The sequence below is a fragment of the Solanum stenotomum genome, chromosome 12 (assembly GCF_019186545.1).
Source record: "Solanum stenotomum isolate F172 chromosome 12, ASM1918654v1, whole genome shotgun sequence".
NCBI lineage: Eukaryota > Viridiplantae > Streptophyta > Magnoliopsida > Solanales > Solanaceae > Solanum > Solanum stenotomum.
In genome coordinates this window covers 27,596,607-27,614,768 of record NC_064293.1, presented here as the reverse complement: position 1 = coordinate 27,614,768, position 18,162 = coordinate 27,596,607, and the positions used below count along the sequence as shown (strand labels likewise).

Genomic DNA, 18,162 nt, shown 5'->3' with positions numbered 1-18,162 from the left:
TATAGAGTGAAAATGTTCTTCCTGTATTGTTGTGTAGCAACAAAAATTAAAAATACGACTCCACTGGGGATCGAACCCAGAATCTCTGGTTTCGTAGACCAGCGCCTTATCCATTGGGCCATGGAGTCTTAGATGCTACGATAATTTACCTTTCGGTAATTATTTTAATTCCCCTTGAGCTTTTAAAGTACTTATAATGCTGCTATTTTCAAATAAGTAACATTATAATATATGATGATAATTAATAATTGGAAGAATTTTAAATTCCTAGTATAAATAGGAGTATCATATATCTAAATCTAACTGATAATTTCAAATTAAATTCTATTGCAACCGGAAACTTCCAGAAGATGAATCGGTGTAAATATATAAGTTGGACCAAAGAAATTACATAAGCTAGCATTCTGCAAAATCACTTTAACAATTCCAATTCATCTCCGGAATGCCTGAATCTCATTTACGCCGGCGGAGGTCACCGCCGGAGGAGCGGCTTAGAGAGATAGAAGTTCTCATATACTCAGCAGAAGGCCTGAAGAACGTGAAGCACTTGACCAGGATGAGAACCTACGCCGACGTCTACGTGGAGAAGGGCGTCCACGTGGCAAAAACCAAAGTAGCGGAGCACACCGGCGACGGAGACGACGGGACCAATCCAATCTGGAACCAGGTAGTGAAGGTGAAATTCCACGAAAAGCTGCCGGAAAATGACATCATGGCGGCGTTAAACGTGGATATTTACGCTCACGGTCACATTCGAGAGAAACTGGTGGGGAGCGCTCGAGTTTTGCTCTCCGATGTGTTGAAGGATACAAAATCGCCGGAGTCGGAGATGCTGGAGAATAATCCGATCCAGTTTATGACAGTGCTAGTTTGGAGACCTTCTGGTAGGCCACAAGGGGTGCTCAACCTGTGGGTCCCACCTACGGGGCGGTTCCTGGTTCCGTTGAATTCGTTGTCGTTTAGTTTGAGGGGAAGAGACAGCGAAGAGGATCAGGTGGTAACGCCGGCGGCGGAGAGTAGCAGTGAGGTGTAAGGCTCTTGCAGCTGTGCATGGATGCCATTTGGATGTAATAAACTTGTTTTTATTTGTTAGTTAAAAATTGTAATTTTGACAAAGCACATATGCCCAAAACTAAAATTCAAAATCTTATAAATTAGGAATAAAAAATAATTTTATATCGAGGTAATTTGTTTTTAGCCTAACTCGCAATAATTTAATTTAACATCATCTTCAAGTATGTATGCCTTTTAAAATAAGTGATATTTTTAATTTAGCACACTCTTTAATAAGTTATTGACTTATAGAATAAAGAGTGCTCTTTTAATAACTTACTCTAATCAAAAGAAAAATTATTGCGCGTTGGTTACAGAAACAAAATATTGAGGGAAATGTGGATGATTCAAAAGAAATTGGGAAAAAGGAAGTAATAATGAGAGGAATTTATTAGTGTTTGAATTGCAGATGTACATATAAATGAGATGTGTGACAGTAGATTGGATTGAGGAGGTGTACAATTTACTTGTTTTGGTAAAAGCAAGCATTTAAATATCAGATTTCTACTCTTCTACATCAAGGAAGTCTAAGGAAAATAATCGTTTGATAGAATGTATCATAGAATTGTTATATATATATATGTGTATTTGTATTATTATGATATTACTTAAAATTTATTTAATTCAGTATTATAGAAGGTATAAGTAATATAATATTAACTAAGATACTAGCAATACATGAATAAGTATAGGTAAATACAGAACTATTCTTAATATATCAAACTAAATAATGAATATGAAATAATTTTAGAATAATTAATATAGTCTATGTAGGACAGTAATATTTACAGCTATTATATATAATCTCCTTTTACCAAAACCGAAGAGAAAAACATTCAAGGGAACAAATAAATATTATTTTTTACACTAGTTTCATTTTGAGATCCTACACATATTAGACAAAGACAAATATATATATAGTGTGCAACAGTTTCATAGAAAATAGATGACGACACTTGGTCAGCTGTAATTATATAATTATAAAAGAAAATAATTATATTCCAATTTAGTTTCTAATTTTAGAAATTGGAATCTCCACATGCTCATTTTTTTTGGTATAATATGCTTATTTCCTTATAATTTTTGTAAGATGCTTATAATTTTCTATGCATATTGTAACCCCTGTTTTTTTTTATTACTCTCTGTGATATATGTTTTAATGTTATTATATGACACTTTTCTTTCATTTTGTTTTCCATAGAAGAAAATATGTTTCATTTTTCAAGAACTATCTAATCTTAGCTGCCATATAAATTCATTCTTTTTTAAGGAGAGAGAAAATAAAAAGACTTTGCAGAATGCCTAATATGTCAAATTATTCTTTGACTTTTTAAATTCAGAATCTAATCAAACATATACATACAAAACTAATATTGAATAGTTAATTTATCCACTAGGTTGCAATTGCATTCTTATTTCTTGATCCATGTCCTAGAAATATGATTGAACTTTATGACATTTTACAATTTAAATGGAAAAAAATAACCATTCTATGTATAAGAATAAAATTCTCTCAAGAGATATAACATAAAACCAAAAAAATGTATAAATAGGCCATAAACCAATTTTACCCTGTTTTTGTAGTTGCTATAGTAGGCCATAAACCAAATTCAATTAAAATATATCTATAAGGGGAAAGTCTACAATTTACTCATTTATTATACAAAATAAATATTTTAATTAACAATTCGTTATATTTTGAGACATTTCATATTCTTGTCATTTTTAAATCATCACATATATTGACCGGAAATATATTATTTCAAGAAAAATGTTCAAATTCAACCCTCTACTTTTGATTGTTGCTTAAAATTCCCCACGGTTAAACTTCAAGTACTTAGAGCTTATGTCAAGTAAGACTAATGAAAAATATGTTACTCCATCCGTCCATTTTTATTTGCCCATTATACTATTTTAAGATGTCCAGTTTATAAAATCAAATAATAATTTATTATTTTGTGTCTTTTTTATCCTTCTATTAAATATTAATCATTATTCAATGTGTAGATGAGTACTTATTATTTAACAGGGATTATTTAATGAAAATTGGAAAACGAAAAAAAAAAAAGGAAATTTGATCTTTAATTTTGTTCTTTCAACTATATATACTTGTACCTAATTAGAAACTAAAGTCATATATTATGATACAAAAATATATATTTATGTCTGGCAATTTTTAATTTTGTGACCAACACAAAATAAGGGTACAACTGTCAATATAAAACATATAATGCTGATTGGGCCCTCGTAGTTAACAAAGAAAGAAAAAAACACATATAAGACCCATTTGGATCTGTTTCCGTCGTGCCTACCCCTCAAAAATACACTTGGAGTTTTTCAGCCATGAGAATAAGGAAGCATGCCAAAATTTCCCCGCTCCACTATGCTTCTTCCGTATTTCTCCAACAGCACGGTGCCCTTTTACAGCCCCACGTTTGTCAGCTCAATCAATCTCCATGGGATGTTATCACATTCCCCGCTGAAGATTTACAAAACGATAATATTATTAACCACCACACACTTCCTCCTCCTCCGGCACCGGCGCCGTCTTCTTCTTCTTACAAGGTCAGTTCAATAAATCTCATTTATTCTTCCTTTCCTTTTTCCAGATCTATAGAATAACGCTCATTTCGTTTCTTCAATGTCTCTTCGGTTTCTGGTTTTTTTAGGGTTTTTTATCATCACTAGGGTTAATGAAAACAATCTCAATCTCACCATTTATGTTGTGTATTTAGCCTTGTTTATTCAATTTATTTCACTGTTTCGCCCTATTTCCCAACGCACAGCTTGTATTCTTTTGAGAAATAAAGTTTTTTTTTAAAAAAATATTTCTGATTTGCTTTGCTGCGCGCAGTTGTATGGATATGATAGTTGCGCTGTAAATGGGACCTTTTATGATTCTGAACTGAGGTAACTTTTACTCAATTTGTTTTTACTAGCTAGCTACCAGTATCTTCAGAAAACGATAATTAGAAGTTCGATTCAAAATTTCGGGCGTAATAGTTGGGTATATATATAGATCGATTCAAAATTTCATTGAGTTAGCATTGTTTTTTTCTAGTAGCATCACGTCAATGAAGCAGGAGGTGAATGATAGTAAGAGGAAAGAGATGGATTATTCGGAGAATAATAATATAGTCTCTGATGTTCCTGCTGATTCCGGCAATTTCGACAAGGATGGAAATGCTAATATTACAACAATGTGCGTGAAGAATGACGGAAAGGGATGGCAATGCAGTAGAGAATCGAAAAGAGGGCATAATTTATGTGAGCACCATTTTGCTCAAGTACTGAAGAAGCAATACAGTAGTAGCAACAACGAATCAGCTCATTCTACTACTACTAGTACTGCTGCTGGGCCTGTGGCGGCAGCTGAGACGACTCAGAGTTCTCGCGGCCGCCCACATCGTCCTAAGAAATCGTCGAGTTCCGAATTTTACTATTATTCGGGTTTTGGTCCTTTATGGGGAAAAAAAAGAGGTTCGTCGTCGACTGGGAAGTCTACTCAGGGAGCACAATCTTCATCTTCTCAAATGGATAATGAAGGATTTGACTATATTGAAGACGATAATGATGATGATGAAGAAGTTGAAAACAGTACGCTGAAGATCAAAAGAACCCGTAAGCCCATCAAAGCTAGGTCACTCAAATCTTTAATGTGAAATTCTCAACAACAATATCTAGCTATAACATGTTTTGTGATATTGTATTATCGTAGAATATTGTAACTTTTTTTTTTTGTAATAGGGACTTTTTAGGTTATGTTAGATTATTTTTGTTTCATGTTTGTAATGTCCTACTCTAGTCTACTCTAGGTGAGTACATATACTAGTTTTAATTTGCTTCAGTGTACTGTAGCCTTGGCATGTGTGGCGATGTTTTTTTTTTTTTTACATAAATGTAAACTTTGTGTTACGCTGAACAAATCTAAATAGGGATAGAACTGTAATTTCCATTGTCGTTTTTGAATTGTATTCCAGTGTACGGCGTGCGGCGGTAATATGGTAAGTATATGAGTTCTTCTTCATCACGTGTATCAGCTAAAAGAATGCAGAAAATATATTTTCTTTGAATGTAGTACTCCAAAAAAGAGATTTATTAAATTCATTGTCTAAAATGATTCTTAGATATTTGTGTGGGTTATAAATCATATCATAAGGATAAAATGGAAATTTTAGAGTTTAATTATTTTAAAATGATATTCTTTTTTAAATAAGACTAAAAAGGAAATGTGTTATGTAAAATGAGACGGAGGATAAATTAGAAATAATTTACTCTTTTCATTCAACAATAATTGTCAATTATATTATTTTGGAATGTCCAACAATACTTGTTCATTTTATGAAATCAATAAATAATTTTATACTTAGTTCACAATTTACCATTATCATTAATTATAATCACTTCTATATTACATTTTAAAAACATTGTATTTATTATATTCAAAATATGATATAGTAAAATTCTCTTCTGTTTATAGTTTCTTAAAATGTGTGCAAAGTTAATAGTGGAAAAATTTTGTTGGATAGAGGAAGTAAATTTAAAATTTCCCTTTCACCCTTAGTGAAATGATTCTCAACCACATCAATATCTAAGGATTGTTTTAGACCACATGTTTCAAAATTCTGTATCAAATTAAAGAATGTCACATAAAATGAGACGAAAGAAGTCCTATTTAGAGTCAACACTATTTTTTTCAAACAGTTCTGATTATTTATTAGTTAAATGTGTGTTTTTTTCTTAATTACCATATAAGGTTTACTGGGAAATAGAATAAATGAATTCACATAAAAAATTACAGTAAATAACTTGACTTGTAACACGAGAACTGTAAATTCAATGGAGTTCACAAAAATATTTTGTAATTTTCTTTGGTTTAATTACATTGAAAGTATTACTAATACTTATTTTAATGTGTAGTTGGATTGACCTTCTCACTTCGTTGACCAAATAAAAATAAGGATAAAAATGTAATTTCAATTCTTAGTAATCAATATTGTGTCAACGAATATGTTTGTTTTATATTCAATGAATAAAAATTTATGATTTTAACATTATGAAAGAAGGAAGGATGAATAGGATTAGCAAGAACAATCATTTTCATTATGAAAAATGACCAATCCACTGTATATGATTTCACCACACCCATTTAATTAAACTTGTTGCGCTAAATAAAAACATAACAAAATCATCCCGAATCAAAAATACTAAGTACCCAACTATACAAATTAAAACACTAATTGTAAGCCTTTTATTTTATGTTTTGAATGCAACTAATTTTTTTTACTTCCAACTTCTTTTGATCTATATATATACTTTTTAAAAACATTATTATATTTCCTACATTTAAAGAGACATTACAAAATAGATAAACCTGAGAATAATTGGTAACTAATATAAATTAGCCACATTATGGGTAGCTTGTATATTGTATATAAGGATCGAATTGTCCATTTTCGTTAAAGTATCTTAATTAGAAATTGAAGCAAAAACGAAGAGAACAGAATATTAGCAGTAAATTTCTTAGTATTATAGTTAAAACGTAAAATTCTATATACAAGTATAAGTTGTGTATTTATTGATTTGATGGAAATATTGAGGGTGTTTTAAAATGTAATATTTGAAAATAAAAGATGTATGAGTTTGTTTCAAATTAAATATCTTAAACAACACAATTTTTTTTGGGTCAAATAATATAAAAATTCATTGATGATACATCGTATATGACGTTATTGTTCATATTATATATTCGGTCTCAAAGTTTTAACAAACACAAAAGTAGAGTCGTCAATATGAGCTAGGCCAGTAGGGCCGGCTTGGCCTAACCCGTGATTTGATAGGATTGAGATACGATTTTTTGAACCCATTTAAGAAAAGGGCTTTTAGCCCGGCCTGAATAAGCATGTCGATTTGTGTGGCTTGAGAAATATGGATAGAGCCAGCTTGTGGGCTAAATAAAAATTAATTAAAAAAAATAAAAAAATAGAGTATTAAAAGTAACAATCGTCTAAACTCAAAATCTGTTAAAAGTTTGAAATATTACAATTTAAATATAAAATTATGTTTATAAAATATGTACTACATAAAATAAAATTTTCCTAAAATTTCTAGGGAATCACTGCATAGGCCGTCACCTATGGAATGTTGTCATAATTTTTGTGTTTTATTATGATCATTGGAAAACAATTAGATTAATATTTCTATTTAACTATTTATGCTTTTACTTGAAATCAAACTTAATAAATATTATAAAGACAATTTTATTTGTGGATTTGATTAACAAGTAGTAACACTAACACCATGTAATATTGTCTTGTTGATATTTATGATAATATTTTTAAATTATAATTTAATTTAAAAAATTATAAAGAAAGTATACTTTTAAAAAAAAGAGGGCTGACCTGGCAAAACCCGTAGCCCACGTACTTGTGGGTTTGACCGACCATTTTCTGGCCCACACAAAAAATGAGCTAGCCTGGCCTGACTCGTAAAATTTCAAAGCCTGTATGAATTAGCCCGAATGAGGTGGACCAGACCATATCGACAACTCTACACAAAAGTATTGAAACAAAAGGTAAATAATTAAAGACTTCTACTTACTTCCTATCTTATATACTTTCTATACAATTAAGACCCTCCTCACTAAGAAACGAAACATTAGCTTGAAAATGAAAACGAACTTGGGATGTGAAGTTAATATGAATTTTGGATTCTAATCTTTTTAAAATCATTAGATTCTAAATTAATAAAATGTACAAACTTGATTAAAAAATTTCTAAGACAAAATCTGTTAAAGTTTGAATTTGAGTTCAATCAAATCCGTAGCTGACATTCTAGCTCCGCCCCTGTTTGTAATAGCACAAAATTTGAGGGTGGATGTGTAGTATGAGATTGAAAGTTAAATAGCACTATTATTAATCCATCTAGTGATTTAAATTTTTTCGTAAAACATGTTTTTATTTTACTCAAAGATGTCCAACAAAAGATTTCATTAAAGAGTTTAAAATTTATTTCGCCTGGCTCTTGTAGCTCAGTTGGTTAGAGCACCCGTTTAGTAAGCGGGAGGTCTTGAGTTCGACTCTCAACAAGAGCATTTTGTTTTGTTCTATTCATTTTTCTTCGAATCATGTGGATGTGTCTTTAATTACACACTTACTATTAGGTTCATGTTCTCTGGTTAGAGATGGCAGGGATATGTCATTTTTTTAATTACACACTTATTAGGCTCATGTTTTCTGGTTAGGGATGGCAACGAAGTGGGGTGCATGGTTGATTATGTGAAGTAGTACATGTTTTAGTTTATGCAGGGCCGAGGGCGGGTTCAATTCATATTCTTAAAAATTCACAAGACCCTTAGGGTTCATTTTGAAAGACATAACTGATTGTATATGAAAACTGCTTGCTGAATTTGGTACCTTTATAGTCTATTAGTAATGGACCAATTAACTGATAATTGTACATCTGTTTATATACTTTGAACAAGTACCATGATTAATCTTTGATCTTTCTTAGCTATGTTCTAAGCACATTAATAATTACTCCTTCTGTTCCAATTTATATGGCACTATGTGAGGACATAAAGTTTAGAAAAAAAGGGAGCTTTTCTCAGTTTATAGTGTGTCCCTGATTTTTTTTGTCACTTCCATTTTCATCACATGAAAAGGTATAATCTCGAAAAATCTCTACATCAATTGCTAGCTGCCCTTTTCTCCTTTCTTTATACACTGGATTGTCATGGTTCCATCTTTTCTCTTCACATTAAAACCCCTCATTTGAAGCCACTTTCTCCAGCTTTGATACGATAATAGGCTTCTCTGTAAAGATGGAATGCTATCAGATGAAAGTCACATTTGCAGTTCCCATTTCAGTTCAATCAAAGCAAATCTAAATAATTTCAATTTTTTTTACCTTTGGTAGCTTTGATGGTAAGGGCCAATCTCAAAGCAAAATCAAAGAATTCAGCCACTTTAACAAAATCTTAAAATGAGAAATCATGTCTTCAATTTACTGGATATACTTTGACAATGTAAATTTACTTACAAATGTTGTTTTTTTGTAAGATGCATCAAAGAATAAAAAACTTTCCACTGTGGCACTGGCTAGTAATCATAAAACACTTGTCCCAGAATACAAGTATAAGATACAAATTGACATGGTAACTTGTTGCACAAAGTTAAAGTACTGAAGAACTGATATTTTTTAGAGATATTGGGTTCATAATAGTCAACTGTTTCATGTGTTTAACTGTATAGCTGAATTAAACAACCAAGTGTGACCCATGATCTTTAAAAGATCAGTAATAGGAACATAAACTCATGCCACGAGCTTCACCATGCATTTTTTGCTGAGGAGAACATTTCACTCTCAAGAAACATTGCAACTAAGTGCTCTTTCCTCTAAATATAAAACAACAAAATACACACGGAAGGGAAAAAGAAAACAGAGATATCAAAGAAATGGAACAAACTATCACAGCATAAGAAAATTCACAACCGGGAGACTTTTGTTATTCAGAGTTTCAACTTTTTGCAGGGATTACCCCCAGAGTGTTTCGATATCTCTTAGGCTTCAATGAATCAAATCAACACATCTACCCTAGATAAACAGATTTTGCTTTTCTTATGTGGATTGAGTTGACTAACCTTTCAAGGTGCCAACAATTTCCACGAAGGCTGGAAACCTATAGTACATATTACCACATCAGAATCATCACCAATGGCATCGGCTAGTTTAGCTGATCCCTCTGTCAAATCCGCTTTCACCTGAGAAAAATCAGAACAATATTGTAGAAGATGTATTTTAGCTTTTTCTTAGCCTATATCAAAACACCTAAACTGGGACTGATGCAGTGTTCAAGTAGCACCAAGTCCTATAAATGTCGAGAATGAAATTTAGACTCTAATTTTTTTATAACCTTGATGTCCAGGCCAGCTTGTGAACACCTCGGCTAATTCCACAAGGTATCTACTACAATAACTTTAGACTTAAAGTAGGCTAAAGTTAGAAGGTTTAAGATGTAGCTATATCAAAAGCTGAAATTTCATATAGAAAAAGTATAAGCTTTTCATTTTATCCCCAACGCTAAATCACAGATTCGACAGATTGAGTAAAACATGACCAGGCAAGACATGTAAGAAGTATAAGCGATTAAGTGGGTAAGAACGAATACCTATTCATAGCTTCATTGCATCATCACTGCACGCTGAAACTATAACTACCAAAACTTACTTTTGACAAATCCAGGTAATATGAAACATTACAAGGAAGATCTGGATCATTTTCATGTATCAGCCAGTAGGTAGAAGTGCTACCATATCATTGCCAGAATGAAAAAGGCTGTAACCAGGATCTTTTGGTAACCTTCTAGTTTGAACCACATCTCGTTCCTTCCATGCGCTATCCCATAAGCCAGCTGCAGAATACATACTTGCTAGAACCACATAGCTAACAGCATTCGTAGGTTCGATATTGCACAAATGCCTGGCTGCTACCTTTCCAAGGTCCATATTGCCATATATGCTACATGCCCCAAGAACTGAACCCCAAAGAGAGGCCCTAGGTTTTATATTCAGCCTGCAAATCAAATCATATGATTCATTCAAACAGCCACTGCGTGCAAAAATGTCCACTAGGCAAGAGTAATGCTCATCTCTTGGAACAATTTTATATTTTCTAACCATCTCACTGAAACATTTCCATCCTTCAGCAGTCAACCCATTATGGCTACAAGCAAACAGGAGAGACAAGAATGTTATATCATTTGGCTCAAAGCCTTCACACTCCATCTTCTTAAAATATGAAACTGCATCGACTCCTCGACCATGCACACCATATGCAGAGATCATTGACGTCCATGATATTACATTTTTCTCCGTCATGTGCTGAAAAACATTGTTAGCATCTTCAATTTCTCCTGTTTTTGCATACATATCAACCAAAGCATTACTCATTGCCACATCAAGAGTGCTTTGATATTTGATCGCAATAGCATGTAGTTGTCTCCCCAAAGACAGTGACGCTGTATTGGCACATATGTTGATCATAGAGCATAAAATTATGCTATCAATTTCCCTATGATTCTGATGTAATTGACAAAAGAGTTCTAGGCACTCATTTATATTTTTACCTTCACGTGCGTATCCAGTAATTAGCGCAGTGCATGAAATCCTGTCTTTGTTCTGCATCTTCTTGTATATATAACTTGCATTAGCCAGGTTTCCACATTTCACATAGGCATCAACTAACGCTCCACTAATAATACTATACAACCCATAACCAAGTCGAATGATACATCCATGTATCAGACTGATTTTTGCTAGTCCACCACACTTGCCACCTCCTACAGATGCTTTGAGAACACTTCCCAATGTGAAGCAATCGGGAAGTATACCTTGTCTGAACATCCAACGGAACAGCAGAAATGCATCAATGTTATAACCTCGAAAAGCATATCCAGAAATCATGACATTCCAAGAAACCAAATCCCTATCTGCCATTGACTCAAAAACACAAAAAGCATCCTCCATTTCTCCGCACTTAGAATTAAAATCAACCAACGCACTCTGTACATATAAATTATCCACAAACCTGCTTTTCTGAATGCACCCTTGTATTTGCTTTCCTAAATTTATACCTGACACACTAGTACACGCCCTCAAAACGCTTCCATAAGTAAACTGATTTGCCCTCACCCCTTCCCTACGCATAGCAACAAACACATTAAGGGATTCTTGTGAATCCCCATTCTGAGAGTACCCAGATAAAAGTGCAGTCCATGAAACCACATTCCTTTCGGGCAATTTATCAAATATCTTGCGGGCGGACACCATGTCACCAGACATTGTGTAGAAAATGATCAACTTGGTCCCTAAATGAACATTTGAAGGAAACCCAGTAGTTATAAGATGGGAGTGAACCAAACGACCCTGCTTATGAGCCTTTAGGTCAATGCAAAGCTGAATTATATTTGAGTAAATAGTATAATCTGCTTCAATGGGGTTGTCAAAAGCAAGCCTTAGAGCTTCCGTAAGCCTTTTGGCATTACAGAGCGATTCAATGTATGATTTCAAGGGAGGGAACTGAGAGGTTAGGCTAAGCCAGTTCACTACATTTCTATACGTTCTATTCATCATTCTTTTGCATTTTTCCTTTCTCTACAGAAAAACCGAATGATGAAGGAGAAGAGATAGAAATAGCCTTCTTTTCAAGCTTTCTGCTACGAAGTTCATTGAAGATAAACAGATAAATCTTTCACCAAATTTCAACAAATTGTTGCTTAACCAATTGAAGAAGTTTGTTGCTTCTGGTAAGCTAAGAGCTCCTACAAGCTTACATCGGTTCGATCTGCAGCTTCTAAGCCTGTCTCTGCTACTGCCCCTGCGAAGAAGAATCCAGCTGCAGCTGCAGCTGCTAAGCCCAAAGCAGGGCAAAGCCCAAGCCCGCTTGCCCAAACAAAACTGAGAACTGACAAAGTAAGGGTTTCAACTTTAAGGAAAGATTTTGGTGCCAGCCACCGTAGCAATCGCCGGCGCAGCCATCTCTACCCGAATTCCGAATAGCTCGACACTTGGGCTTAAGCTCTCTACCAAATTAAAGTGAGTAATTACACAATTGCAGTGCCCTCTTTTTTTTATAAGCTATTTTGTTTTTTACAAAGATTTTGATCTGAGCAGTCTTTTTCATTAGTTCATCATCAATTCTGAAATCATAAAATTTAAATCCGTTTTTTCAGAATTTTTTCTTTTTTTGATTTTTCATCTGGTGCTTGATATCCACATGAATGGGATTAAAACACTCTTTAGCAAAGATACCTTTATATTCAGGGGACTTAGATTCAATTCGAAAATTTTGATTAAGAATGAATTAGTGTTTACCAAATTGAACGAAAGTTGAAAATTTTGTAAAAGAAAATGACTTGCTCCTTAGCTAGAGAAGTCATTTTTTAATTAAAAAAAAACAGAAAGAAGAACTATTTTGCTAGGAAACTTTTTTAGTAGAGAAAACATTTTCAAAGCAGTAAAGATAGGAAATTAAGAAGAAGATCATTCCAAACATACACAGAATTAGTGCAATTGTGAAAAGTGGAATTAGATATTGTTGGATTTTAAAAGGGGTGAATGGAAAGTGAAGAGTTGCGACTTTTATGAAGAGTTGTGACTTTGATGAAAAATTGTGACTATTATGAAGAGTTGTGACTTTTATCAAAAGTTGCGACTTTTATGAAAAGTTGTGACTTTTATGAAATATGGTGACCTTTCCGAAAGATTGCGACTTTTCAAAGGTTTGTGACCTTTCCGGTAAGGCATAATAAGAACCTTTTTACACTACCCTCTGTTTTCTATAAATTGAGGGCATGTTTGAAAGGCCACAATGGAATTGGGAATTGGTGTAATTACTCTCTTTGTCCTGTTTGGTAGACCAAGTAATTACTTGGTAAGAGGGGAATTGGATGTAATTGAAGGGGAGTAATTACACTCCTCAATTCCCAAGGGATGGTAAGGAATTGAGTGTAATTACACCATGTAATTACATGAATTTTTTAATATTATATTTTTTAAATATATTTTTGTTTGGAATACCAAGACACTTCTTCCTTTTTTGTCTGGACATTTCCATTTCGAAGAACGGCAGCACAGTAACAAGCCCTGTACTTCTTCTTTCAAGTAAGATTTATTTCTTGATTCATTTTACTTTCATATTTTGATGTCTAGGTAGATTATGTATGAATTTTATTTTTGTATTTTCTCCTGTTAGTTTTGAGATTAAAATAAATATGAGAATTAATTTTTTTCTTTAATTTCTGATAATAATAATAATAATAATAATAATAATAATAATAATAAATTAAAAAATCGATTTTAACAATCATATACATAGTAATATTATTTATTCAAAATCTGATCTATTTTAAAATTTAACTGTGTAATTACATTCGTCCAACCAAACAGGACAAAGGAAATTACACTGTGGCAACCAAACAAGTCAATGTAATTACTAGATTGTGTAATTAGTAGGCTAGTAATTACTACCCTAGTAATTACACCAATTCCAATTACCAGGTGGCTTTCCAAACAGACCTGAGGGATTTCCTCTCATTTTAAAAGAACCAATTTCTGGATTTCTTCTTCTACTACTAAATCTAGTATTCAAAGTGTACTTTACTGCCGTTGAGTGGCTCACCAACACCAGCATTTTGGGTATCAATACATTGGTGATTGAGATCATTCTATCCTGGGAGGACATATTCCAAATCAAACCTCGAATATTAGAGAGGAATAATTTCCTTAAGAGGACATTGTACATTCAGTGAACTTAATCTTCTTTTTGTTTTTCCAGATTCTGGTATGTGTTACAGATTTTAGATTTGTGAATTAATTTATGTTCTTCTGTTCTTCACTGGTTCATTAAACTTTGGTAACTTCGTGTTTCTGCAAAGTTTGTTGGAATCAATAAGATTCTTTAAACACAGATTGACAACAATTCTTCTTTAAAAAAAAATATTTCGTATATTTTTTCTAATCTGTTTCTGATTCTAGTTTCTCTACTAGTTTTAATTTTCTAGTTGTGAAAATGTTCTTAAACTTTATTGTATCTTACCAAGTTCTTCAAAGTTTTGTTCTAAGTATCTTAGGAATACAAAATGAACAACAATCTTAAGGAAATTATTATACTGTTGGTATTTCTTGTATTCTACTGATTGAGAGAAACAAATCATGGAAGTAGAAGATTAATGCATTACTTCTCCAGAATTTGGTGCTTTGTTTAGAAAGGTCGAAGTGAGAATGTACATAAAAAGTGATGGTATTCCGGTTAAAAATTACACTAGGTAACCTTCTTATTATTTTGTCTAAGGAGAAAAATAGTTTCTAAGAGTTAACAACTTTGATTTTTTATCATGTGTATCTTTGGAAAAAGATCTGCAAACCATATATTGTGGAATGAATTTTGCTTGGCAAATAGTGTTGCCTTTAAAATTCTTTAGTTTGCAAAATGAGAGATGCATATTTTTATTTGATAAAATAGTATGTCAAAATGTTATAGTTGGAAGGCTATTGAAAATAAAAACATTTCTATGTGATAAAGAATATGTTTAATTCTGCTTGGAGATGAAAAAAACCTTTGTAGTTGTGTACTCCATGTGAAATTTGATTGTGTTTGATTTTTGTAGACTAAAAACTTTTGTAGTTTTTACTCTGGATAAGTCAGACTATGCAATTGGTTTGAAAAATATGAAAACTTCACATAATAAGTCAATGTTGTACTTTTGACTTTCTATAAACTTCACTGTTATATAGAAACATATTGTACAAAATTTTTTGTCTTTATTGTTAGTATTCTAAATACGAAGTGGTATGTCTATTTGTGATAGAGGAAAATATACCAGTGACTTAAAGTTTGTGATTTTGTGCTTCTATGGAATGAACTTTGACACTATGTAAAGATTGTCAAAGAGAATTGAAGCAATATAATTCTTTTGTAGAATAATATTTCCAAAAGAGGTTTCATACTACCAATGACATTTTGATAGTTTGGGAAAATATGTGGAAAAACTATTTTCAAGTACTTGAAAAATATTTTTGAGATCACATTTAAAATGTGGGGGTTCTTTACTTATGATAAAGATAAAATTAGACTTGGTGTCTAATTTAATTCTGGAGCAAAAGATATGAAATTCAATGATACTTTTGTATTATGTTAGACCCACAAAATTCTTGGAGTATATTTGGTATTGTGGTTGTTGAGTTTCTCTATTACTAGTATATGATGTGACTAGTATGAAACTACCAAATTATATATATACTTGTTCAAAATAATTGTGTTCTTTTATGAAAACGTGTCACTTAAAATGTTGTGATTTTTCATGAAAAGATATGTTTATTATAATAAAGTATTTGCATAGACATGAATATTGGTGAATAGTTATTCGTTATGTTTTGTAAAAGAAACATTTGAACTATATTGTCTTTATTGGACTTGATGAAACTTTGTTCATGGGTAGTTCTATAACAATCAAATTGAAAGTTATGGAAAGGTCCTGCTGAAAAGGACATTTGACAAGGTGATGACTCTAAACAATGTTTGTGTCATACAAAATTGTAAGAAAAAGGAAGAAATATCTATGAGAAAAAGCTACCTCGCGGAGAGCTTTTCAAACTCAATATTTTTATTTGCTCTTACTTGCTTGAGTCAAACTATTTGTAACATGAATATTTGGGACATGTCAATTACAAAACTTTGTAAGGAAAATTGATCAACTTAGAAGTTTTGTCTAACTTTGAGTGCAATAAATAAAAAATGTCAAGTTTGTGTGAAATCTAAGTATGCTGAGCATTCTTATAAATCTGTTGAAAGGAATTCTAATCCCTTAGAATTGATTTACACTGACATTTGTGATATGAAGTCAACACTATCTCGTCGTGGAAAAAAGTATTTCGTAACTTTCATTGACAATTGCATTAGAAACGACTATGTCTATTTGTTGAATGGTAAGGATGAAGCAATAGAAACGTCTAGACAATATAATATTGAAGTTGAAAATCAGTTGGGAAAAAGATAAGAAGTGATAGGGATGGAGAATATAAATCTCATTTTGCAGAAATATGTTTGAAAAGTGGAATTATCCATCAAACTATTGCCCTATTCACCTCAATCTAATAGGAAAAAAAAACTGAACTTTGAAGGAAATGATCAATGCATTACTTATAAGTTCTGGTTTAATACAAAATTTGTGTGGAGGAACTATCCTTACTGCAAAAAGGAACAACAAAAAGTTTTGTCTTTTCATAAAAAAAGAAATAAAAAGTTTTGTTTTTCCAGGACACAATCTATTCCATATGAGAAATGGAAATGAAGGAAATCCAACTTGAAATATTTCAAAGTGTGGGGGTGTCTAGCCAAAGTTCAAGTTCCTATTCCTAAAAGGATTAAAATAGGACCTAAGACAGTGGACTGTAATATTAGACTTGAGTAGTCTAGTGAAAGGTCTAAACGACCTTGGAAAGAACAAAAGGAAAATGTACTTAATAAAGAGATTCCGAGATGTAGTAAATGTCAAAGGACATCTACTTTCTTCGAATATGATTTTGTAACATTTCTTGTGTCTTCTGTAGACTCATCATTTTGGACAGATGATGTTAATAGTGAGATTGGTTCAATCTTGAGCAATCCTATTGGAAGTTGGTTGATCTTCCCCTAGGAAATAAACTTTTGGGTTCAAAGTGAATCCTCAAAAGGAAAATGAAAGTCAATGGACCTGTTGACAGATATAAAGCAAGAAAAAAACAAGGTCTTGATTTTTTCGACACATATTCGCCAGTAACTAGAATTACATTCATTTGGATGTTAATTGTGTTAGCTGTGGTATATGACCTCCAAATTCATCAAATGAATGTGAAAACAACTCTCTTAAATGGAGAATTGGAGGAAGAAATTTATATGGAACAACCCGAGAGTTTTATGGTTCCTGGTAAAGAAAAAAAAATGTGTGAACTTGTTAAGTCACTTTATGGACTAAAATAAGCGCCCAAACAATGACAGAAGATATTTGACCAAACTATGTTGGTAAATGGATGTAAGAATGATGGAAGTGGTAAATGTGTTTACATTAAAATCACTAGGTCATTGTTTGTTTGTATAATTGGTGATATGTTGATCATCAATAGAGACACAATGACATAAATGCTACTAAACGTATGTTAAAAAGCAAGTTTGGAATGAAAAATCTTGGAGTTGCTGATGCGATCTTAGGTATAAGAATCCTTATTACTCCATAATGTTTAGCATATTCACGGTCTCATTGCATTGAAACGGTACTTGACTAGTTCAAATTTGGATTTCAATATTGTCAAGTCTCCAATAAATGTAAGCTTTGCATTTCAAAAGAGTGAAGGCAAAAGTACTCACAATTGGATTGTGCTAGAGTATTGGGAAGTATGATGTATATCACGAAGTGTGCGCCATCAGATATAACATTTGTTATTGATAAACTGAGTCGGTTCACGAGTGATCCCAATCGAACTCATTATATGACAATGAAAAGAGTTTTGAAGTATTTAAGAAATACTTAAAACTATGTCTTGCATTATAACAATATCCAACAGTATTGAAAGG

The 18,162-nt window shown here is 32.3% G+C and overlaps 2 protein-coding genes and 2 non-coding genes across 7 annotated transcripts; 2 read left to right on the top strand and 2 right to left on the bottom strand.

Annotated features, from left to right (window-relative positions):
• Positions 1-55: 55 nt before the first annotated feature.
• TRNAR-ACG (transfer RNA arginine (anticodon ACG)) lies at positions 56-128 on the bottom strand. The gene has a single exon. It is a non-coding gene; the product is annotated as a tRNA-Arg (tRNA).
• A 3,245-nt stretch (positions 129-3,373) lies between these two features.
• LOC125848589 (uncharacterized) lies at positions 3,374-4,732 on the top strand. 2 transcript variants are annotated; one of them, XM_049528472.1, is made up of 3 exons: positions 3,374-3,618; positions 3,908-3,963; positions 4,118-4,732. In XM_049528472.1, the coding sequence occupies exons 1-3, from the start codon at positions 3,397-3,399 to the stop codon at positions 4,713-4,715; spliced, it is 876 nt and encodes a 291-aa protein (XP_049384429.1). In that variant the 5' UTR covers positions 3,374-3,396; the 3' UTR covers positions 4,716-4,732. The 2 variants fall into 2 exon arrangements, with proteins under 2 accessions (XP_049384429.1, XP_049384428.1); XM_049528471.1 differs by having other exon boundaries at positions 4,115-4,732.
• Positions 4,733-8,072: 3,340 nt separating this feature from the next.
• On the top strand, positions 8,073-8,146 carry TRNAT-AGU (transfer RNA threonine (anticodon AGU)). The gene has a single exon. It is a non-coding gene; the product is annotated as a tRNA-Thr (tRNA).
• Positions 8,147-8,469: 323 nt separating this feature from the next.
• LOC125849172 (pentatricopeptide repeat-containing protein At3g20730) lies at positions 8,470-12,465 on the bottom strand. 3 transcript variants are annotated; one of them, XM_049529199.1, is made up of 3 exons: positions 10,223-12,465; positions 9,696-9,815; positions 8,470-8,867 (listed from the first exon to the last, which is right to left on the bottom strand). In XM_049529199.1, the coding sequence occupies exon 1, from the start codon at positions 12,183-12,185 to the stop codon at positions 10,341-10,343; it is 1,845 nt and encodes a 614-aa protein (XP_049385156.1). In that variant the 5' UTR covers positions 12,186-12,465; the 3' UTR covers positions 8,470-8,867; positions 9,696-9,815; positions 10,223-10,340. The 3 variants fall into 3 exon arrangements, with proteins under 3 accessions (XP_049385156.1, XP_049385157.1, XP_049385155.1); XM_049529200.1 differs by lacking the exon at positions 8,470-8,867 and having other exon boundaries at positions 9,205-9,815; positions 10,223-11,071; positions 11,180-12,465; XM_049529198.1 differs by lacking the exon at positions 8,470-8,867 and having other exon boundaries at positions 9,205-9,815.
• Between the last annotated feature and the right edge of the window lie 5,697 nt (positions 12,466-18,162).